This window comes from Electrona antarctica (assembly GCF_951216825.1).
Source record: "Electrona antarctica genome assembly, chromosome: 14".
Lineage (NCBI taxonomy): Eukaryota > Metazoa > Chordata > Actinopteri > Myctophiformes > Myctophidae > Electrona > Electrona antarctica.
The window spans coordinates 26,276,481-26,300,911 of record NC_136795.1 but is presented as its reverse complement, the minus strand read 5'-3'; the positions used below and the strand labels follow the sequence as shown (position 1 = coordinate 26,300,911).

General features: G+C 42.0%; 1 protein-coding gene across 1 annotated transcript; it reads left to right on the top strand.

The window, feature by feature from the left end:
- The first annotated feature begins 1,706 nt into the window (after positions 1-1,706).
- On the top strand, positions 1,707-22,287 carry atp13a1 (ATPase 13A1). The gene is made up of 25 exons (XM_079520295.1): positions 1,707-2,329; positions 3,165-3,254; positions 3,363-3,626; positions 4,661-4,816; positions 6,257-6,326; positions 6,484-6,590; positions 7,220-7,349; positions 7,701-7,756; positions 7,910-8,036; positions 8,555-8,692; positions 8,768-8,888; positions 10,290-10,447; positions 10,963-11,138; positions 11,243-11,353; positions 11,490-11,615; positions 11,770-11,878; positions 17,894-18,087; positions 18,631-18,727; positions 18,940-19,127; positions 19,884-19,998; positions 20,186-20,382; positions 20,567-20,709; positions 21,215-21,326; positions 21,422-21,565; positions 21,679-22,287. The coding sequence occupies exons 1-25, from the start codon at positions 1,949-1,951 to the stop codon at positions 21,787-21,789; spliced, it is 3,621 nt and encodes a 1,206-aa protein (XP_079376421.1). The 5' UTR covers positions 1,707-1,948; the 3' UTR covers positions 21,790-22,287.
- The last annotated feature ends 2,144 nt before the right edge of the window (positions 22,288-24,431 follow it).

Here is a 24,431-nt window from a genome sequence, read left to right as displayed (position 1 = left end):
GAGGAAAGAAGGCACTGGAGAAACTCAGACACTTTTAGCCCTTTCTATTCCACAGGGTGCAAGTAAAAATTGACAACGTTTCGATGTATCGGCCACATCTTCATCAGGTCATGTAGTGTAGTGTGTCTGTGTCACTCCAAACCAAACTACTCTAATTATATAAGTCTTGAATGAAGTCATTGGTTTAAAAATCAGCTACTTTACATAATCATAATCGGTAAAATTCTTTGCACAACCCACACAGAAAAAGGCCTGATTTCATTCCAGCTCAAAAGGTTATCAGTGATTGTCCCCTCTCTAAAATCGGTTATGGGTATCGGTCATAAAAATCGATCCATATCAGTCAGGCCCTAATTTTATCTCTGGCAGATTCGTATGGTTTCCAGGCTATAGTGTGTGATGTCAACTTGGATCTGGGACAGGTCCAGATTCGTATGGTTTCCAGGCTATAGTGTGTGATGTCAACTTGGATCTGGACAGGTCCAGCAAACTCACCCACTTCACTCAGATCCACTGTCTCGCTGCATCCAAGAAAACGTGCTAAATGTGGTGTGCAGGAGGCAGCTGAGGTCTGGTTTTCTCTGAGACACCGGTCAAATTCTTCAAACTCCTTGGAACAACTTGACCCAATTTTCTGGATGACTGGGCTACCAAAACAATGTGGGAGATGGAAGAATAATGCTTTGATAAAAAATATGTTTGCAAGAAAATCATTAGCCTACCAGACGGGGATTTTGAATGCCTTACTGTGCAGATGTGCACTGTGCAAGCTTCAGCTTCAGTTCCTCACAGTCATGTTGCCATGTTGATGGGTTGGCATGCACACATGAACCATATGCCTCCATTTCTTTAGGGCAATATTTTGCCGTGATCTCCATAGCAGCCTGCCTGAGTGAAAAGACAACAGATAACGTTCATGTTTAGCTAGATAATAATAATAATAAGGGCCAGGGTAATAATAATAATAATAAAACAATAATAACCATATTATAATAGCAATATACTGTAAATGTAGCAATTTAACAATAAAGGTATATCATTAGTTAAGAATGTAGTCTACAAATGCAGTAGTGAAGTCACATTTTGAACTATATTGGCCAATATCGCACACTGTCACACTGCAACCTTATTATTCATGAATAATGAGGAATCAAGCAGACATCAAGTCCCGTTAATGTAAACAATGAACAGTAGGCCTATGTTACACACATTGACATTAATGAAACTACGGTACTTCTTACATGTTTTGGAACAAGTGGCGGTTTGTCTGTCCCTCAAATTAATGAATGGAAAAAGCAAGGTTACAATGTTACCAGCGTAGCGTCTGTAATGTGCGTCTACTACCGTGTTACTTCAGCCTGCTCCCATTCGATAGGACGAAAAAATGTGACATTATGAAATGTATTTCACTTCTATTGGCTTCAAGTTATGTCAATCACGAGTCTCACGACCCAGATTCCATTTCTAAAAGGGACCGCAACACTATGTTGTTGTGGGAATTGTGCTACAAATAATGCACTAGTTTATGGCAACTTCAGCAAAAAAATGACGGATATTCACGGTATTCATATTTCATGACAATTGCACCGACCAGAAAACGATTCGCCTTTTTTTGAAAGTTACAACTGTTTAAAAACAAAAGCTGTTTATCCCAAGCTCCTCGTTTATCTCGCGCAAACAGCGAGCAGACGAGAGAGCCAGTGAGAGACCACGGCGTGGCACTTTGCGTGGTTGCGTACACGGAAGCGTACGGTCGGTCGGTTCAGTGGGAGAGTGAGAACGAAAACGATTCACAAAAAAAAGAACGGAATCTTGTGAAGACGGGGAGAGGACCAGACACTGGCACTGTGAGGAACGGGTCTTCAAAACGAATACAGCACCAAGGGGGTGGTGGGCGGCCGGCGTGGAGGAGGAGAGAGGAGGAGAGGGGGGTCCGGGGACGACCGGGATGAATGAGGCTATGAAAGAAGAAGAGGCGGAAGGAGAAGGGAATATGGCAGCAGACGGGATTCGTGGGCCGGGTGAGCCGCCTGAAATGGCCCCCTCTATTACTATGAACCAGCAGCAGCAGCATGACAACGGCAGCGACGAGCTGGTGAGCTCGGTCACCCTGTTCCATCGCAGAACGCGGCTGCTTCACGGCACCGTGCTGCCGTTCGTGGGGGTCCTCTACCCGGGCTGGCTGTACGTGTGGCTGGGGGTGTACGGCGCCTCTGACTACCCGGAGGCAGGCCTGCTGGCGCTGGCCGCGATCGGCATCGCGCACGTCCTAACGGCGCTGTCTGGCTATTGGTCCGTGCACGCGCACTGTTGGCTCACCTGCTCCAAGGTAAAACATAAAAATGCAAGGACGGGTGGTGGGTGGGTGATCATTGGGCAAGCAAGCTTTCACCAAAAACATCAGCTTACAGCCCAAAATGTCAAGGTCTCCCCTTAACTCTGACTGTATACGAAATGGAACCAAATGGACCCGTTAGGGTTAATTTGGTTCCATACTGTCTGCAGAGTTACAGACTTGTATGGGTCAATTTAGACCCCCTAAACTAAAGGAGCACATATCCCCTGGAATCCACTTTGAGAAGAACCACTGTAATAACATGTTAACTACTGAAACGTGTCGATCCCGTGTTTGATGACTGTGACACTGCTGCTCCCTGGCCTGAACTAACAGAGACTAGACTCTTCCATATGTTATGGCCCAACATGAATGTTATGTACATTTCATGTTATATACTATATAGCTACATCATAAGAACCTATTCATGGAGGTGTAGATATAGCATATAGGGAGGAAGTAGCCTTGCTAGCAAGCCTTCAATCTGCCTTTGCAATGCATAATGCCCCAAATATCCACACAGTGTCAGTGATATTACCAGTAGTATGGCTATGCGAGGCTAGGGAGGAAGTGCATTGCACATGCTTTGAGTGCAGCTGTTCGGTATTTGGTCTTATCTATAGAAATCTTTCTCTGGTCATAAGTCATACATTTCAGCTTCACATTCGGATAAAGTGAAACTACTAAAATGTCTGTTTTAAAGAAGGTGCTGCATGGGGGCTTTTTTTCTTAAGCATGTTGAGCATGACACTTGGTAAAAGCTGCAAAAGTGCACACTCCTGCCAGGATGTGTGAAATTATTTCTCACCCGTTTTATTTGTATCTACAGGAACCCGACCCGCAAAAGGCTACGCTGGCAAAGGTCGTACCTATGCCAAATAACGGTTCTGCTGAGCTTGTGCCTCTTCAGAGAGACCAGGTCAGCTCACCTTTTCTATGCTGATGTCAACCACCATTTTATTAGTGTAGAATTGGCAGAAAAGCACATCTAATCTGTTTACTTTATCTCTCTCATATTCAATGGCAGGGTGAGGGTGGCGAGGAGATTCTGTCCTTTGAGTTTCAGAAGATCCGCTACATCTTTGACAGAGACGAGAAGAAATGTTTCCTCCCTGTGTCGTATCCCATCAGTCGCCCGATGAGCCACTTCCAGGTGTGGCGTGGCTATCAGGAGGAGACGGATTTGCGAGCTGCAGAAAAACGCTACGGGACCAACCGTGCCGAGATGATGGTGCCTGATTTCCTGGAGCTCTTCAGAGAGAGAGCCACTGCTCCCTTCTTTGTATTCCAGGCATGTGCAGCACCTCCTACATTTAAACATGAATTCATTATGTTTGGCTTAAGAGCAGATGTCTTTCTAGGCGAGTGCAGGTAGGTGACCTGCAATAGGGCTGGATAATATATAGATATTATTATATCGATCATTAGTCTTTATTCACTTACTAGTTATATAGACTTTTCTAATGATTATTTATCAAAAGTCTCATTGTGTAAAATAGTATGTTATGAAATCACCAATAGTCACTGTATCAATACGTTTTTTGATTAAAAAAATGTCGCTTAGCCCTAGCAACTGATACTCGCAACATTGCCGGTTCTATTCCCGCTGGAGACCTGTGTTACTTGTCCGTCACCCTCTCTCTGCCCTCAATTTCTCATCTTTCTACTATCCTATGAGCAGTTCTCAATTATGCTATAATGGTAACTGGAACGTTTGCCCCAAAACACACTAACGAGTCACCCCCATTTTTTAGGGGAGCTAGCCCCTCCTATACACAGGTTTAATGTTTGTCTTTAGTTCAATGTTTGTTTTGTAAACGCCATTGACAATGAAGGGAAAATTCATAATGTAACTCATTACGTCATATTGTCTCTTTATTGTTAATGGCGTTTAACGTTTGTGTTGGCACCGTTTGTTTCACATCACCATTACATCACCTAATCAACATGAGTTAGACTTTAATATATTAGCGCCCCTCACTTCACACGGGTGTGATTTCTTTTTGCGGACCGCTCGCCCCCAGCGTTTCTTGTATTCTTGACTGTAGGCTATTTGTTTTACTGAGGTTAAGGTTCGGAATAGGTTTAGGGCTAGACATAGTTGTACTGAGGTTAACTTTAGGAATAAGGTTAGGTTTATTATAGCTTTGCTGAGGTTAGGTTTAGGAGGAATAAGGTCCGGTTTAGGCATAGCTTTACTGAGGTTACGTTTAGGAATATGGCGGTGGCGACTGTTTTTGTATTTGTTATGATGATGTTGTGTAGGGCTTGTTTCACTGTTTGTATCGCTGGTTGAGCCAGTGTTTGTCTGCTCTCTCTGTCCAGGTGTTCTGTGTGGGGCTGTGGTGTCTGGATGAGTACTGGTACTACAGTGTGTTCACACTCTTCATGCTGGTGGCGTTTGAGGCGTCACTGGTCCAGCAGCAAATGAGGAACATGTCTGAGATCCGACGCATGGGGAACAAGCCCTACATGATCCAGGTAGGTAGCAGTGTACTTTATGGGGAACAAGCCCTACATGATCCAGGTAGGTAGCAGTGTACTTTATGGGGAACAAGCCCTACATGATCCAGGTAGGTAGCAGTGTACTCTAGTGTACTGTTTCCCAAACAGTGGGTCAGGACCCACTTTCCTACATTTGGTTTTTAATGATTATTATTTCAAAACATTTTCAACAAAACATTACCAAAAAAGCTGAACTTTTCATGAATTAGTAACAAAATCCAACGATTTGTTCAGTAAAATGAAGAAATTAAAGTAGTGAAAATAGCCTATCTACAAGCTCACAACGTGGCGTGAAGCAACACGTTGTGACCTTGTAGATCTGCTATTTTCACATTGTGAGCTTGTAGATCTGCTATTTTCACTAGTTTGTGTCCCGGGCGAATATCTAATTTGTTTTGGGTCCCGGGCTGAAAAGTTTGGGAACCACTGCTTTAGTGTACATCACACACCTTAACCCATGTCTAACCAATGACTAGTCTAAACTAAGTATGCACCCCACCCTCCTCAGGTGCAATAAATGGTCTTGGGATATACAGTGTGTCACACAAATGCCTTCTGCGTATCAGAGAGAATAATACCTGGGAACTTCAGGAGAGACTACCCAAGAGACCCAAGAGACTACCCAAATAAAATGTACTAAAGCACTCGACTCATCTTTCTTCTCTTTTTTTTTTACTCTGAGAAAGACCAGAGAGACCAGTCGAGTGCTCCAGTATATTTTATTTGGGTAGTCTCTCCCGAAGTGCTCAGGTATTATTCTCTCTGATTCAAGTTGTCCCTGTTAAGCACCGACGAGCCCTTCTACCATGGACTTCTCTTTGTGCCTTCTGTGTATGTATGTGTGTGTCTGGTTTATGTTTTATTACTATTCTTGTGGCTGGGGACCAAAAATCACCACAAGGATAGTAATACCATTCACAATTGACCTTGGGACATTTTCTGGTCCCCATGAGGTTTTTTAAGAGTAAGGTAAGATTTTTGAGTTGGGGGGAAAAGGTCCTTACACACTGGCGAATTATCGATGCGATTTATTCGTTAAACATAATAAAGTCAATGCAAGCTTCCACATCAGTGCAATGCGACTGTTTTTGCTCCTTATTTTTTCACTCTGATGTCGAATTTTGCAGACATTCGATGCGAATGCTCCACCTCTGACCAAGTGCAGCCCAAACTGTGTTTATAAACAGCGGCGTACCGTATAGTAGTTGTGAACAGAGCAGCAGCCGGCCCGGTTAGGTTGGGCCATCAGGTTAAGTAAAAAATGCAAGTGTGTGTGTGTGTGTGTGTGTGTGTGTGTGTGTGTGTGTGTGTGTGTGTGTGTGTGTGTGTGTGTGTGTGTGTGTGTGTGTGTGTGTGTGTGTGTGTGTGTGTGTGTGTGTGTGTGTGTGTGTGTGTGTGTGTGTGTGTGTCCAATAGGTGTATCGTAATAGGAAGTGGAGACCTGTATCCAGTGATGAGCTTGTTCCCGGAGACCTTGTCTCAATAGGTATGGTTCATTTATCTCACAGTTTTCTGTAAAATGCCATTCTTTCCCACTGCACAAATCAGACTGTGTGTGTGCGTGCGTGCGTGTGTGCGTGCGTGCGTGTATGTTTGCGCGGCTTATGTGATTTCTCTAATCATCTGTATTTCTTCACTCGCAGGACGGTCACCTCAGGATAACTTGGTACCGTGTGATGTGCTGCTGCTCAGAGGACGCTGCATTGTGGACGAGGCCATGCTGACTGGAGAGTCAGTGCCCCAGATGAAGGTTAGAGTCAGTCTGACATGATTATGACACTGTACAGAACTGAGGACTTAACACTTCAAAGTACATAAGCTTCACAGATATGAAACGGTAACGCTTGCTGCATTAATTAAAGCAGTAAACCCCAAGAGGCCGTGGTTGACAGTGATTTTAATACAGCTAAGGGGCGTTGTTAGGCACAGAGTGGATTGCCTAAAACCCCCTTAGCTTAATTTCAACATGAAAATTGTAGACATCCCAATTAAAATGATTTTATTTAATAACAAAATAGTCCCCCACCCTGGCTGCCTGCAAAAACAAGGCAGTTGCTATGCAGTGTTTACATTCAAATGGACTCCCCAATAACTGCATTGAAGGTCCTGAATGTTGAAAACCAAGGAATCAATATTGAGAAATTGAATGGCTTATTTCTCGTCTAAAACCTTATCAGAAACTATAAAGATTCACAGCCAAATCTGACATTTCGGAAGAATGTGTGGCACAGTCAGACCAATGTAATGCGGGCACACAGGTGTGTGTTTATTTTATACAGCATTTTCAAATGGCTTGAAACTAGCTCATCATAAACAAGGACCGGAACTAATGATTTTATAAAAATCTGATTTCTAATAATCATTGTATGATGTCTGCAGGAGCCAGTGGAGGATGTGGTCCCAGAACATGTCTTGGACCTCCAGGCAGACTCCCGTCTCCACATCATTTCTGGAGGGACTAAAGTGGTCCAGCATAGCCCCCCTCTGAAAGCCAGCACTGGGCTCAAACGTGAGTGTTGATGGACTGTCAGTATTCTATTTGATAGCAAATGGGCATGGGCGATACAGACAAAATCATATATTATTATTTTACAATATATTTGACCTACAAATCAACACTGTGACTAGACTGTTTTTTGAATAGTGAAAATAGCAGATGTACAATCTCACAACGTGTCATGATGCAGAGTATTGTGAGCTTAAGAATACAATAAAGCTCATCATATTCCGGATATTGCAATATCCCAAATCCCAGAAGATATCTAGTCTCATCATGGTATTGATATAAATATTGATATATTGCCCAGCCCTAGCAAAAGAATACATGTTGATTGACCATATTCATCTCTTTCATGTGCAGCTGTAGACAATGGCTGTGTGGCCTATGTACTGAGAACTGGATTCTACACCTCTCAGGTGAGAAGATGCTGAACGGATTATGAACATTTGTGCTTTTCTCTCGTCACATTACTACTTCCTATTCTCAAAAGAGCATTATTTTCATACCTTGTTTCATACCTTTCACACCTTGTTCAAACTAACACACAATTAATGTGTACACATTTCCAGGGTAAGCTATTGCGGACCATTCTCTTTGGGGTGAAGAGAGTGACGGCAAACAATCTGGAGACCTTCATATTCATCCTCTTCCTCCTGGTCTTTGCCATTGCTGCAGCTGGCTACGTGTGGATAGAAGGTGAGGGCTTGTTTTCGCTTTGCATGGACTAAAGCACTTGTTTCCCAACAATGGGTCGGCTGTGGATAGCGGACACATTTGTATGGGTCCCTTTTAATTTTTGTTTCCTACATTTTGCTTTTAATTAACAAAATTAACATTTTCATGGATTAAAAACAAAATTCAATTATGTTTTTCCAGTAATTTCATGAAGAAATAAAAGAAAAATCTAAGAAATTCCATGAATTAGAAAACAAATGTTTAAGTAGTAGTGAAAGGGGATAGCCGATCTACAAGCTCACAACGCGGCAAAGTGTTGTGAGCTTGTAGATCTGCTACTTTCACTAGTTTGGGTCCCGGGCAAACGTCTAATTTCTCTTTTGGGTCTCAAGCTAAAATGTTTGCGAACCACTGGACTAAAGCATTGTCATTGTGTTGCTTAATAGCCTATGGTGAGATTAGAGCAGAGTTTCATGTATACATACTACTATATTATATGTGTAAATAATAAATGAAATGTTTCTGTGTAATCTCCTCAGGGACTAAGGACTTGAGCCGGAACCGGTACAAGTTGTTTCTGGAGTGCACCCTGATCCTCACCTCCGTGGTCCCGCCAGAACTCCCCATCGAGCTTTCATTGGCAGTCAACACCTCTCTCATTGCCCTCGCTAAACTATGTAAGTATGTGTGTGGATAGGTTCTTTAATGACCCGTCATGAACCACCTTCTTACTTTGTTATCCTTCCCTCCAGATGTATTCTGCACAGAGCCTTTCAGGATACCGTTTGCAGGGAAAGTGGAGGTCTGCTGCTTTGACAAGACGGGCACGCTGACCAGTGACAGTCTGGTGGTACGAGGGGTGGCAGGCCTCAGGTACGCTTCATCGGCCTCATCACTCTCTCTGATTTAAGCCTAGTTCAGATTTATTTTTAAGACAAATTTATACCCGGTCGTACAACGCTGTCACATGCTGAAAATAGGCGATCTACAAGCTCACATCACAGAGCGGCTGCGACGTGTTGCGAGCTTGTAAATCTGTTATTTTGGCACACGATGATGATGGATCACAAATTAAGCATTACCAATTTGCTAAGAAAGATCGCAGTAGGTCTGAATTAGCCCTTACACTGAATGTGTGTGGTATAGTATCCACACGCATAAGCATAAAGCCCAGTGCTGCTGCTTAAAGGCTGATTTATGCTTCTGTGCCTAGGTGTACTATTAGCTTATGTGCAACTCTTCAAAAATGTAAATATTCATATAGGCACACCGAGAACTGTGATAGGCCTGCTTGGCTTCGCTAATCCCTTTGTGAATGAGATCGATGGGATCAATGTAAGTGGACTTGTGAAAGATTAATGGGCACAGCCAATGTATTAAATCAAATTTACTCATGCCAAACAAGCACAGCAAATTCCCCCTCTTCTTCCTCACATGTTCAGTGCTCCTCACACTGTCTCTCTTTATTATACTGTCTAACATAACATGTCTAGCATAATCCTCTCTCCAATAATGCTAGGCTAACATTAATTAATAGAGCAAAGCCATCTCCAGTGTACCAGTCTTCACCACCATACTGCTCGGTATCACAAAGTAAATATGAGAGAATGAAAGCACCATCATTTCAGGGTCTTTTTGACCACCGCTGTGAAGATTTGCAGCAGGCATATGACAGCCAATGGGTAGAGGCATACAGCAGGCATATGACAGCCAATGGGTAGAGGCAGGACTATATGACAGGCAGCCAATGGGTAGAGGCAGGACTATAAATCACTCATGCTGCGTTCCCACTATTGGCGACAAAACCTACAAAACGACCCAAGCCTGGCAAGCTCCGTTGCTGCTGAGTCGCCGTTGAAGTGTTGCTCAAGTCACATTCTGTAAATGGAAAGGGAAGGGTTGAAATAGCACAGGGAACTGATTAACGGAAAGAATGAGGTTTTTCTTCCTGTTACGGAATGGGGAAGGAATTGTGGGGAGAGAAACAAAAACACATGATTGATTGACGCTTCACTGTATTATTGGAGAGCTGAATGTTTTTTAACCCATATCCCAACTTTCTTTGTGACGTGTTACACCCGTCAAGCAGAGACTGTGTTCGTTTCCGTTGAAAATGACCGGTAGCCTATTGCTTTGTCGCTGCTAGTGTGACTACGCCACAGGCACCCATGATGTAGCTATGAGGACACGGTCCGTGACACAGAATCATAAATCAGCCATAAGCCACAAGATAAATGTGCTCATCATATCGACTGATGTCTGTGTGTGTCGCAGAGAAGGGAACGAAGTGATGCCGGTGTCTGAGATCCCAGTGGAGACCCACCGGGTGGTGGCTACCTGCCATTCGCTCGTCACCCTGGATGATGGGCAGCTGGTGGGCGATCCCTTAGAGAAGGCCATGCTGACCGCTGCAGACTGGACACTCACAAAAGGTACAGTGCTACGACCTGAACGTGCACGTGTGTGGAGGCGTTTGTGCACGCTTGTGTCCTGGTTTGTTTTCTCTGGCTAAGCCGAAAATGAAGAAAACCGTATATTTTTAAAACAATGCAATACTGCCTCATCAATGATTGTATTGTGACTGAGTGACTTTATATATTGTCAATTGCTTGCATGAGAGAGGGTGAGGTGGTGGAGTTAGCTGCTTTAGAAGACAGTTTGAGGGTCAAATTGAGTTAAGAGGTTTTGTCCGAAGCGCTTTTTAATACTTGTCTTAAAGGGTGTTCAATAGCATTGATTTATGGGGAAAAAATCTAAAACCTCAAAAATTCAGTTAGGTGGTTTCCTCCCGACAGGCTAGCGACGGTATATAATATTTCCTCTGTCTTTATGTGTGGGGGGAAAATACTCTAGTTCTCTCAAGTTCTCTCAAGCTGCTATGAATGCATTACTCAGTTTATACAAGCCTTTGTTTGTCATTCTTGTCTGACTGGTTGTCTCTGTGCAGATGAGAAGGTTTTTGCTCGTGGCATCAAAACCCAGGGACTAAAGATCCACCAGCGCTTCCACTTTGCCAGCGCTCTGAAGCGCATGTCGGTCCTGGCTTCCTACGAGAAGATGGGTTCCACAGAGCTCTGCTACATTTCCACTGTCAAAGGCGCGCCGGAGACACTCAGGGGAATGGTAGATAGATACAAACAATAACAAACGCTTAACAGTGCTCTGATTGTTAGTCGAGTGATTCTGTGAGTGTTAACTGCTGTTCTAACCCAGCTGTGTCACTGTAGTTCTCAGTGTGTCCCGCGAGCTATGACGAGGTCCACCGGGAGATGTCTCGGGAAGGAGCCAGAGTCTTGGCCTTAGGGTACAAAGAGATAGGACACCTCAGCCATCAACAGGTCTCGTTCACTGTGCATTTCTATTATTCCAAATGTGCCCACAGAAACATAATCATGTCGGCAACCACAGGTCTAGTAATAGTGTGATCAGAAGAGATGTGATTGAAAATGAGCTGGATGTGTTGTGGATGTGCAGGTGAGGGAGATGAATCGCGATACGCTGGAGTGTGACCTGCGTTTCGCCGGGTTCATGGTTGTGTCGTGCCCCCTCAAGAGCGACAGCAAGGCTGTCATCAGAGAGATCCAGGAGGCGTCACATTACGTAAGTAAGCCAGACACACACACACACACACACACACACACACACACACACACACACACACACACACACACACACACACACACACACACACACCCACCCACACACAGAATGAGAATATATGAGAAATATGATGTTACTGTCTCTTGACTATCAGGTGGTGATGATCACAGGGGACAATCCACTAACGGCATGTCACGTTGCGAAAGAGCTGCACTTCATTCAGAAGAAACATACACTTATATTGCAATCAGGTCCCAATCCAGGTAAGGGAACCCCTTTTGGTGTTTTAAGCATTATGTTATAATTTAGCTATTGAAAAATAGCAGATCTACAAGCTCATAGCGAGCTTGTAGGTCTGCTATTTTTGAAAAACCGTGAAAAATAAATAAATAATAATAATAATTTGGGGACCCCCCAAACTAATTTGGCGACCCCCCGAGGGGTTGCGACCCACGGGTTGAGAACCCCTGCATTACATGACAGTGCTAGGATAGAGTAGTGTTGTTACTGAGAAACCCACAGTGCTAGGATAGAGTAGTGTTGTTACTGAGAAACCCACAGTGCTAGGATAGAGTAGTGTTGTTACTGAGAAACCCACAGTGCTAGGATAGAGTAGTGTTGTTACATTACATGACAGTGCTAGGATAGAGTAGTGTTGTTACATTACATGACAGTGCTAGGATAGAGTAGTGTTGTTACATTACATGACAGTGCTAGGATAGAGTAGTGTTGTTACATTACATGACAGTGCTAGGATAGAGTAGTGTTGTTACATTACATGACAGTGCTAGGATAGAGTAGTGTTGTTACTGAGAAACCCACAGTGCTAGGATAGAGTAGTGTTGTTACATTACTACTAGGATAGAGTAGTGTTGTTACATTACATGACAGTGCTAGGATAGAGTAGTGTTGTTACTGAGACAGTGCTAGGATAGAGTAGTGTTGTTACATTACATGACAGTGCTAGGATAGAGTAGTGTTGTTACTGAGACAGTGCTAGGATAGAGTAGTGTTGTTACATTACATGACAGTGCTAGGATAGAGAAGTGTTGTTACATTACATGACAGTGCTAGGATAGAGTAGTGTTGTTACATTACATGACAGTGCTAGGATAGAGTAGTGTTGTTACTGAGACAGTGCTAGGATAGAGTAGTGTTGTTACATTACTACTAGGATAGAGTAGTGTTGTTACATTACATGACAGTGCTAGGATAGAGTAGTGTTGTTACATTACTACTAGGATAGAGTAGTGTTGTTACATTACATGACAGTGCTAGGATAGAGTAGTGTTGTTACATTACATGACAGTGCTAGGATAGAGTAGTGTTGTTACATTACATGACAGTGCTAGGATATAGTAGTGTTGTTACATTACATGACAGTGCTAGGATAGAGTAGTGTTGTTACATTACATGACAGTGCTAGGATAGAGAAGTGTTGTTACATTACATGACAGTGCTAGGATAGAGTAGTGTTGTTACTGAGACAGTGCTAGGATAGAGTAGTGTTGTTACTGAGACAGTGCTAGGATAGAGTAGTGTTGTTACATTCCATGACAGTGCTAGGATAGAGTAGTGTTGTTACTGAGACAGTGCTAGGATAGAGTAGTGTTGTTACATTCCATGACAGTGCTAGGATAGAGTAGTGTTGTTACTGAGACAGTGCTAGGATAGAGTAGTGTTGTTACATTCCATGACAGTGCTAGGATAGAGTAGTGTTGTTACATTCCATGACAGTGCTAGGATAGAGTAGTGTTGTTACATTACATGACAGTGCTAGGATAGAGTAGTGTTGTTACTGAGACAGTGCTAGGATAGAGTAGTGTTGTTACATTACATGACAGTGCTAGGATAGAGTAGTGTTGTTACTGAGACAGTGCTAGGATAGAGTAGTGTTGTTACATTCCATGACAGTGCTAGGATAGAGTAGTGTTGTTACATTGCATGACAGTGCTAGGATAGAGTAGTGTTGTTACATTACATGACAGTGCTAGGATAGAGTAGTGTTGTTACATTACATGACAGTGCTAGGATAGAGTAGTGTTGTTACATTACTACTAGGATAGAGTAGTGTTGTTACTGAGAAACCCACAGTGCTAGGATAGAGTAGTGTTGTTACTGTAGGATAGAGTAGTGTTGTTACTGTAGGATAGAGTAGTGTTGTTACTGTAGGATAGAGTAGTGTTGTTACTGTAGGATAGAGTAGTGTTGTTACTGTAGGATAGAGTAGTGTTGTTACTGTAGGATAGAGTAGTGCTAGGATAGAGTAGTGTTGTTACTGTAGGATAGAGTAGTGCTAGGATAGAGTAGTGTTGTTACTGTAGGATAGAGTAGTGTTGTTACTGTAGGATAGAGTAGTGCTAGGATAGAGTAGTGTTGTTACTGTAGGATAGAGTAGTGTTACTGTAGGATAGAGTAGTGGTGTTACTGTAGGATAGAGTAGTGTTGTTACTGAGAAACCCACAGTGCTAGGATAGAGTAGTGTTGTTACTGAGAAACCCACAGTGCTAGGATAGAGTAGTGTTGTTACTGAGAAACCCACAGTGCTAGGATAGAGTAGTGTTGTTACTGAGAAACCCACAGTGCTAGGATAGAGTAGTGTTGTTACTGAGAAACCCACAGTGCTAGGATAGAGTAGTGTTGTTACTGAGAAACCCACAGTGCTAGGATAGAGTAGTGTTGTTACATTACATGACAGTGCTAGGATAGAGTAGTGTTGTTACATTACATGACAGTGCTAGGATAGAGTAGTGTTGTTACATTACATGACAGTGCTAGGATAGAGTAGTGTTGTTACATTACATGACAGTGCTAGGATAGAGTAGTGTTGTTACATTACATGACAGTGCTAGGATAGAGTAGTGTTGTTACATTACATGACAGTGCTAGGATAGAGTAGTGTTGTTACTGAGAAACCCACAGTGCTAGGATAGAGTAGTGTTGTTACATTACTACTAGGATAGAGTAGTGTTGTTACATTACATGACAGTGCTAGGATAGAGTAGTGTTGTTACATTACTACTAGGATAGAGTAGTGTTGTTACATTACATGACAGTGCTAGGATAGAGTAGTGTTGTTACATTACATGACAGTGCTAGGATAGAGAAGTGTTGTTACATTACATGACAGTGCTAGGATAGAGTAGTGTTGTTACATTACATGACAGTGCTAGGATAGAGTAGTGTTGTTACTGAGACAGTGCTAGGATAGAGTAGTGTTGTTACATTACATGACAGTGCTAGGATAGAGAAGTGTTGTTACATTACATGACAGTGCTAGGATAGAGTAGTGTTGTTACATTACATGACAGTGCTAGGATAGAGTAGTGTTGTTACATTACATGACAGTGCTAGGATAGAGTAGTGTTGTTACATTCCATGACAGTGCTAGGATAGAGTAGTGTTGTTACTGAGACAGTGCTAGGATAGAGTAGTGTTGTTACATTACTACTAGGATAGAGTAGTGTTGTTACATTACATGACAGTGCTAGGATAGAGTAGTGTTGTTACATTACATGACAGTGCTAGGATAGAGTAGTGTTGTTACATTACATGACAGTGCTAGGATAGAGTAGTGTTGTTACTGAGACAGTGCTAGGATAGAGTAGTGTTGTTACATTACTACTAGGATAGAGTAGTGTTGTTACATTACATGACAGTGCTAGGATAGAGTAGTGTTGTTACATTACTACTAGGATAGAGTAGTGTTGTTACATTACATGACAGTGCTAGGATAGAGTAGTGTTGTTACATTACTACTAGGATAGAGTAGTGTTGTTACATTACATGACAGTGCTAGGATAGAGAAGTGTTGTTACATTACATGACAGTGCTAGGATAGAGTAGTGTTGTTACTGAGACAGTGCTAGGATAGAGTAGTGTTGTTACATTCCATGACAGTGCTAGGATAGAGTAGTGTTGTTACTGAGACAGTGCTAGGATAGAGTAGTGTTGTTACTGAGACAGTGCTAGGATAGAGTAGTGTTGTTACATTCCATGACAGTGCTAGGATAGAGTAGTGTTGTTACTGAGACAGTGCTAGGATAGAGTAGTGTTGTTACTGAGACAGTGCTAGGATAGAGTAGTGTTGTTACTGAGACAGTGCTAGGATAGAGTAGTGTTGTTACATTACATGACAGTGCTAGGATAGAGTAGTGTTGTTACTGAGACAGTGCTAGGATAGAGTAGTGTTGTTACATTCCATGACAGTGCTAGGATAGAGTAGTGTTGTTACATTACATGACAGTGCTAGGATAGAGTAGTGTTGTTACATTACATGACAGTGCTAGGATAGAGTAGTGTTGTTACATTCCATGACAGTGCTAGGATAGAGTAGTGTTGTTACTGAGACAGTGCTAGGATAGAGTAGTGTTGTTACTGAGACAGTGCTAGGATAGAGTAGTGTTGTTACATTACATGACAGTGCTAGGATAGAGTAGTGTTGTTACTGAGACAGTGCTAGGATAGAGTAGTGTTGTTACATTCCATGACAGTGCTAGGATAGAGTAGTGTTGTTACATTACATGACAGTGCTAGGATAGAGTAGTGTTGTTACATTACATGACAGTGCTAGGATAGAGTAGTGTTGTTACATTACATGACAGTGCTAGGATAGAGTAGTGTTGTTACATTACTACTAGGATAGAGTAGTGTTGTTACATTACTACTAGGATAGAGTAGTGTTGTTACATTACATGACAGTGCTAGGATAGAGTAGTGTTGTTACATTCCATGACAGTGCTAGGATAGAGTAGTGTTGTTACTGAGACAGTGCTAGGATAGAGTAGTGTTGTTACTGAGACAGTGCTAGGATAGAGTAGTGTTGTTACATTACATGACAGTGCTAGGATAGAGTAGTGTTGTTACTGAGACAGTGCTAGGATAGAGTAGTGTTGTTACATTCCATGACAGTGCTAGGATAGAGTAGTGTTGTTACATTACATGACAGTGCTAGGATAGAGTAGTGTTGTTACATTACATGACAGTGCTAGGATAGAGTAGTGTTGTTACATTACATGACAGTGCTAGGATAGAGTAGTGTTGTTACATTACTACTAGGATAGAGTAGTGTTGTTACTGAGAAACCCACAGTGCTAGGATAGAGTAGTGTTGTTACTGTAGGATAGAGTAGTGTTGTTACTGTAGGATAGAGTAGTGTTGTTACTGTAGGATAGAGTAGTGTTGTTACTGTAGGATAGAGTAGTGCTAGGATAGAGTAGTGTTGTTACTGTAGGATAGAGTAGTGCTAGGATAGAGTAGTGTTGTTACTGTAGGATAGAGTAGTGTTGTTACTGTAGGATAGAGTAGTGCTAGGATAGAGTAGTGTTGTTACTGTAGGATAGAGTAGTGTTACTGTAGGATAGAGTAGTGGTGTTACTGTAGGATAGAGTAGTGTTGTTACTGTAGGATAGAGTAGTGGTGTTACTGTAGGATAGAGTAGTGTTGTTACTGTAGGATAGAGTAGTGTTACTGTAGGATAGAGTAGTGTTACTGTAGGATAGAGTAGTGTTGTTACTGTAGGATAGAGTAGTGTTGTTACTGTAGGATAGAGTAGTGTCGTTACTGAGAAACCCACAGTGCATAGGATAGAGTGCATAGGATAGAGTAGTGTTGTTACTGAGAAACCCACAGTGCATAGGATAGAGTGCATAGGATAGAGTAGTGTTGTTACTGAGAAACCCACAGTGCAGAATGCATTCATTTATTAACCACTTGAACCCCAGCATGGGAACATGAGTCAAAAATAGCAAATCTACCAATTTTATTTAACGACTAATTGTGCATCCCTACTGTCAACAATGGAACTGCTTTCTGAGATCACGTTTCCATCTATATATCTATAAATGCACAAATACCGGAAAACTCGACGGTTTCTATAGGTTGTAATTGGTATGGTCACATATTATGCCAATTATGAAAATTGCCCAACATATGCAAATTAGCATCCGGCAGTTTCTACATGCTGGGGAGTCTGGGGACCCATACTCAACATTTCTAACATACAACCTTGGTGTACTCAACATGTCCGGGTTCACAATGGGGCTCTATGGGCTGGCTACTAGACTAATAGACTATCTTGTCCTGAAAACAAAAACACAATATCACGCCGGGCTGCCACACCATAGTGACTATGTCATAAGCGAGTGAAAAACAAGCAAAATGGTTCATGGTCCATGGTTCAAAGGAGGCAAGTTGGAGGGACATCCACTGACTGTGTTATGTTTGGTATGAACAATAAAAAACTATAAATAAAAAAAATAATGTGTTATGTTTGCCAGGTGAGTGGCAGTGGGAGTCCATAGATGGCAGCGTGCGTGTACCGATGCCCCCTCCCTCGATCTCCTCTTTCATCGATCAGTATGACTTGTGTGTGACAGGGGAGGGACTAACTAGACTAACTAGTGACACAAAGCTGCTGCACACCCTACTGCCTTATGTGCGAGTGTTTGCCCGGGTCAGCCCAAAACAGAAGGTCAGTCTTTGAGCATTGCTCTTTCTTTTTTCCCTCTTTCATGTTATACGTTTACATTACATTAATTACATTACATTAATGTGTATGCTAAATGTTTTTTCTTTTCTTTAGTCTTTTCATTTTTGGAAGTTTATTGTAAATAATGAGCTATAAATGAATTGTCTGGGTGCCAGGTGGCACAGGGTTACTTCCCAGCACCGAGGAGACTGTGGTTAGATTCCTCCACGCTTCCACCACGCACCCCAACGAACACAATTGGCCTGTTTGGCATGGTGAAGAACTGGGAAATATAGCATGTTCTTCCACATGCATTATGTCCTCCTGGTGAAATACCTCATTGTTTGGTGAAAAGAAGACTCCATGTGTATCGGAGGAGACACGTGGTTATCTACAGCCTCCTCAAGACCAACAGAAGGGGTTGTCAGTGACAGGGGATAGCCCCTGTCACAGGGGATAGCCCCCCTGTCACTGCCACATGGGGGGAATTGGTATAATGACTAAATGCGGGAGAAAAATGATTTTGTGTGGTCTATTCTGTTTTAGGAGTTTGTGATCACAAGTCTAAAGGGCTTGGGCTATGTGACGTTAATGTGCGGCGATGGGACCAATGATGTTGGGGCTCTCAAACATGCCCACATAGGTAAGATTTCTCAACCTGTTGGCAAGGGCATCGTCATTTTTCTTTTTCTTATACTTAAATGTAAGCTGTAACCTTAACTTCTGTGGCACCTCTGGGCGACTGACTTTCCCATGTGGGATAATAAAGTTATATATCTATCTAACAACACCCACAAATCCTGTGTGTGTGCTCCCCCAGCTATTAACAGTGTCTTTTGTGCTTCCTCTCCTCAGGTGTCGCTCTGTTGGCTAACGCCCCTGAACGCATGCCAGAGAAAAGGAAACGAGGAAGGGAAAAGGAGACGCCTCCAGCGGAGCCCAGACCGTCACCGCCTATTCCAAGTTCAGGGGGGAAACTGAGCTCCAGGGCAGCGAGGCACAGGGTGATGACCCACAGGGAAGAGCAGCTAGCGGCACAAAAGGTGTGCTTATACTGTACACACACAGTACAATACTGAGTCTTACTTTAACTCCTTCAACACTCTCAGGGCCCTATTTTCGTCAGTGCCTTACCCCTTATCCCTACAATTCTTTGCCTTTTTTACTATTTTGATTTTTTTTTAAATTAGTAGTAGTAATAGTAGCCTAAAAAAGGCAAAGAAGTTTAGGGATAAGGGGTCCTCAGTGTACAGATAACTGAGATAAAATGGAGATGCGTCTACACAAAACTAGATTTGGTTAGATTTGTACTATGAGAGTGAAATGAAATTCACTCAGAATTGTACAGTGCATGTTAATATTTGTGACCAAATTTGACTGAGGGACTGCCATTGGATTTATTTTTATTTTCATGTCACATGAAAGCAGGGAATCATAGCTTCAAATTGACATATTGGTTGTTCAGTTTGACCCACCAGTTTGAGATATGGCTTATAGAGGTGTGTGTGTGTGTGTGTGTGTGTGTGTGTGTGTGTGTGTGTGTGTGTGTGTGTGTGTGTGTGTGTGTGTGTGTGTGTGTGTGTGTGTGTGTGTGTGTGTGTGTGTGTGTGTGTGTGTGTGTGTGTGTGTGTGTGTGTGTGTGTGTGTGTGTGTGTGTGTACGTGCGTTTGTTGGCATCTGTTGATTCCTATATACAGGAGGTAGGATCAACTATGATTATGAATTACCTTTGCCTGGTTGTACCTTCGGTTATCAGTGTGCTAACTTTATGGTGTACTTACTCTGTTGCACTGTTGCAGGAGAGGATCAGCCAAGTCTTACGAGAGCTTGAAGAGGACCAGATACAAGTAGTGAAACTGGGAGATGCCTCCATTGCTGCCCCATTCACATCCAAACTGTCCTCCATTCAATGCAGTGAGTAATGTTTACAATTTACATAGGCATTCATTCATTTACATTCATACTGTCTTTTGTGACAGCACACTAGCCGGCAAAATGCCAAGTGCCAACCCATACAATAATAAAACAACCCATATGTTTGTTTGTTTTTTTAACCGATCTGTATTTCGGCAACTGATTCTTTCCATCCCAATGTCCGCAGTTTGCCATGTGATAAAGCAGGGTCGTTGCACCCTGGTGACAACACTGCAGATGTTTAAGATCCTTGCTCTAAATGCCCTGGTATTGGCCTACAGCCAGTCTGTGCTCTACCTTGAGGGGGTCAAGTTCAGTGATTTCCAGGCTACCCTGCAGGGCTTGTTGTTGGCTGGCTGTTTCCTCTTCATATCAAGGTCAAAGGTGAGAAGATGAAAGAAAATGGTCTCTTTATTCACTAAGTAAGAAAATTGGCAATGGCAGTACAGCAGGCCAAGTGCAGAAGTAGGACGTTGTGACCCTACTGCAGTGGTCTAAAACTATTACTACTATTGTCTACTCTAGCTGAAGCAGTCAACATTAAAGTACTTTACTTCTTTCTTTACAGCCACTAAAAACCTTGTCCAAAGAGAGGCCCTTACCAAACATCTTCAATTTCTATACGGTGTTGACGGTGCTGCTACAATTTGCAGTTCACTTCTGCAGTTTGGTGTATCTCTACAAAGGGGCACAGAGCAGAAGTCCTCCAAGGTGAATGAATTTACATACATACATACATACATACATACATACATACATACATACATACATACATACATACATACATACATACATACATACATACATACATACATACATACGCACGCACACACGCTTGCGTTAACACAGGGGCATGTTTTTCATTTAAGAAGTGGTCGGGACATTCAATAATACAATTCTATTATCAACTAAAAATGAACAGCTCCTTGAAATCACTCATGAAAATCCTCTTCAGAACCATTATGCATTGATTAATCACACCGTCAAATAGAGAGCTGGACACTTGGACCAGCTGATTAGCTGGTTCCATGCTGGGTGGAAATGTAGCCATATTAATGCCTATAACTTGGTGATTACAATATCAAAATGTGGTAGGGATGTCCTGTTCACTTGAATAGAAACCTACACCCATGCATACAGTATAAACTTGCATATAATAACTATCATGCATACATTAAGCACTATCATCCTAATTAAGTAATTATTTTTCTTGCAGAGAGGACCGGTTTGCAGATATATATAAAGAATTTGAACCCAGTCTTATCAACAGCACGGTATACATTATGTCAATGGCCATGCAGATGGCTACCTTTGCTATTAACTACAAGGTAATGACTCATATTTCCACATGTTGGTATTTATGGATTTTGTTTTTGTTACAGCGTAATATTCCGTCCATGACATCCTTTATCTTTCCTCACAGGGTCACCCTTTCATGGAGTCCCTCACTGAGAATCGACCGTTACTATGGAGCATTGCCCTGTCGGGTTTAGCCATCGTAGGACTACTGTCAGGTTCCTCACCAGAATTCAATGAACAGTTTGCTCTGGTTGATATTCCAACTGAAGTGAGTGTGCATTGTTAGACTTTGTATTCATTGTCTTTATTAAATGTTTTATTCAATTCTAGCTGCCGCTTATAATGAAATGTTCACCAATTGCCCAAATTTCTTCCTTGCAGTTCAAACTAGTCATTGCCCAGGTTCTCGTGGTGGACTTTGTCGCCGCTCTACTGGTGGACCGCGTCCTGGAGTTCCTGCTGGGCAAAGGAACCCTCAGGCTGCTTTCTTGAACTCTAGCCAACAGCAACCGCTGCCCTTAGCAACCAAACTGAAAAGGGAGAGGAAAGAGACTATGAAGGTGGAGAATTAGAGCTGTGGTGACACGCACAAGACGGCCAGGACAGCCAAGGCGCTCAGTACTGCACACTCCTAAGTGTATACTTTTACTTACACCTGACTTCTGCCCCAACTTCACCAGCTCTGTGACCAGCTCTCCATCCACTCTCTGTTTCTGTTCTGTCTTTCTTTATGCCACATAATGCCCTTTTCTTCTTCCCAGTTTATTTCCCTTGCTTCACCCCGCCCCGCCCCCTCCTATAGGCCAAGAAGACAGCAGTATTGTGTGGAGTTGACGAGATGTGTGTGTAAAGCCAACATGAAGCATATACAGACACACAACAGGGGCATTCTCTGAGAGAATTGCAAAGTGTTTTGAATTTTTTCATTTCTCTCTTTGATTTTGTATAAAGATAAATCTCTTACAGACTTATAAAAATACTTAAAAGGTACATTGTGTGTATTTTGTCAAGTGCTTTGTCATCTCTTGAGTGGAAGAAATAAGAGCATGTCTAGGAAGCATTGAACTGGCCATGAACAGCAAACATGCTCTTATGGAAAAGGTTATAGTAGGGGTTCATACTTGTGGCCAAATCGCTTTTTTGTTGTAACAATACTGTAGGAGAAAACTTTCGCACACCTAGAAATCAGGAGTATATTGTTGGAGATAGCCTCTCGATAATAACAAAACAAATTGTGCAGTGAGATACTTTAGAAAACCTCTCTTGGAGCACGCTATCTCTGCGCGTCCTTTAATTGGTGAAGTTTAAGAACGGACAAAGGTATTAAGGATTTAACATGTATTTAATCAAATTGCATAAAGTTAAAAGTATTACAGATTGAATAATAGAATGAAATGTACTACATGAGATCTCATGGGTGTACAGAATTCTTTCCCTTGCTGATTTAATGTACAATCACCAAGTGCCAGTTCATGAAGTCTGAGCTCTTCCCTGGCCATTTTATACATTAACATGATGTCAAATAGGTGAATTCCAGATGACGAATTCTGTGTGTTCCACTCGATACTTCTGCTTTTCCTCTGGGTTATGTGATGGTCAGTTTAGTCAGAGAGTTTAGCCTGCAGGACAAAGCATAGACGAACCATACAACATATAGAAAATATGGAACTGCGTGATGCAGAGAGGCCTCTTGACCTCTCCTCTGGTACTTCCTTTTTCCTTGCTTAACAGCTGAGTGTTCATTTTTAGATTTCTTATCAACCGGCTCATATCAGAGGAGCTTTAGATGCTGTTTTGGGAAAACACAGTTACGGAAATATGGGCATACAGTGTATTCGTCATCCTTTGGTCATATAGATTAAAGGTTAAACATGGATGAATCAATATCCTGATATATTCAAAATGTATAATAAAATTGTATTTAATCACATTATGCCTTTAAATAAATGGCTCTTTATTTAACATTAATGATTTAAATAATAATATGATCAACTGGGTATAATAATTGGATCTCTTTAACCAATAAACCAACAATATGCACAGGTGCGTAGGCCAGTGGACATCAATGAAAGCAATAGAATACACCCTCACTGTATTTGCTCTGTACATGAGTATTTTCTTATTTAATGAAGCAACGTTTCGGTCCCTCAGGCATAACACATAATTTTAATTTTTTACAGAGTTACTTTATACAAACATTTGAAAAGGAATCAACCAATCACAATTGATTAGAGGAAGAGGTACAGCTTGTGATGATCATCCTCAATTTGCTGACATCATTTAAAGGCACAAGGACCCCAAAGAACTTTTACATTATTTCAGTTACATTCTAAAAAAATCACACCCGTGTGAACTGAGTGGTGTAAGGTCTTATATAGACTGATCAGCTGTGGTCTGACATAATGTCTGACGTAATGAAATCACACCCGTGTGAACTGGGTGACCATAGCAACCGTGCTCATTTTTTTAGCACAGACAGACAGACAAACAAAGCCAGTCGTAGGAGTGGTTTACACCACTCAAAAACATTATACGAGAAAAGATGTAAAGACAATTGGTTGTACAAATACATTAGGAAATCAACAAAGTCAACAATAACTTCCTAATTATGAATAATGTAAGTGACTGAGGATCCCTTGGAACCCCTCAAGGACCCCTTGGACGTGTGTCTGGTATGGCCTCAAGCAATGTCACAAATCTAGACCCTATTCTTTCCAAAAAAAAAGTATTATAAAAGAATAAATGTTATTATGGTATAAAATGGCAACCCCAGATTGTTAAACACTTGCATAATATTTATAGTTTGTTGGGGATATTAAAGTGCAGCTCTGGTCCATAGCTTTAAGGAACTCCTTCTGATGCTATGGACCGGAGCTAGGATAAGTGATGCTTTTACACCTCTGGCAGGGATTGGAGCTGAGCTGACACGGAATCATATTGAACCCAGGAGCCTCATTGGTGACCCAAGAGATACCTTAGGTCAAATAGGTCATACAAATCATTGAAGTCAATGCTGTCTCAGTGCTCTCTAGAGAAGTCAAGACAGTTTGAGTAGACAGAATATTAATATTATATTATAACACAATACATTTTGAAGACCTGGTCTACAGGCTACAACACATCGTGTTATGAGA

What these genes read in the sequence shown, in the direction of transcription:
- atp13a1 (XM_079520295.1), top strand. Translation starts at nt 1,949, where the DNA reads ATGAATGAGGCTATGAAAGAAGAAGAGGCGGAAGGAGAAGGGAATATG. An exon ending in GCAATCAGGTCCCAATCCAG is followed by an intron (nt 11,879 to 17,893) that starts GTAAGGGAACCC and finishes TATGTTTGCCAG; the next exon opens with GTGAGTGGCAGTGGGAGTCC. An exon ending in GGGTCAGCCCAAAACAGAAG is followed by an intron (nt 18,088 to 18,630) that starts GTCAGTCTTTGA and finishes ATTCTGTTTTAG; the next exon opens with GAGTTTGTGATCACAAGTCT.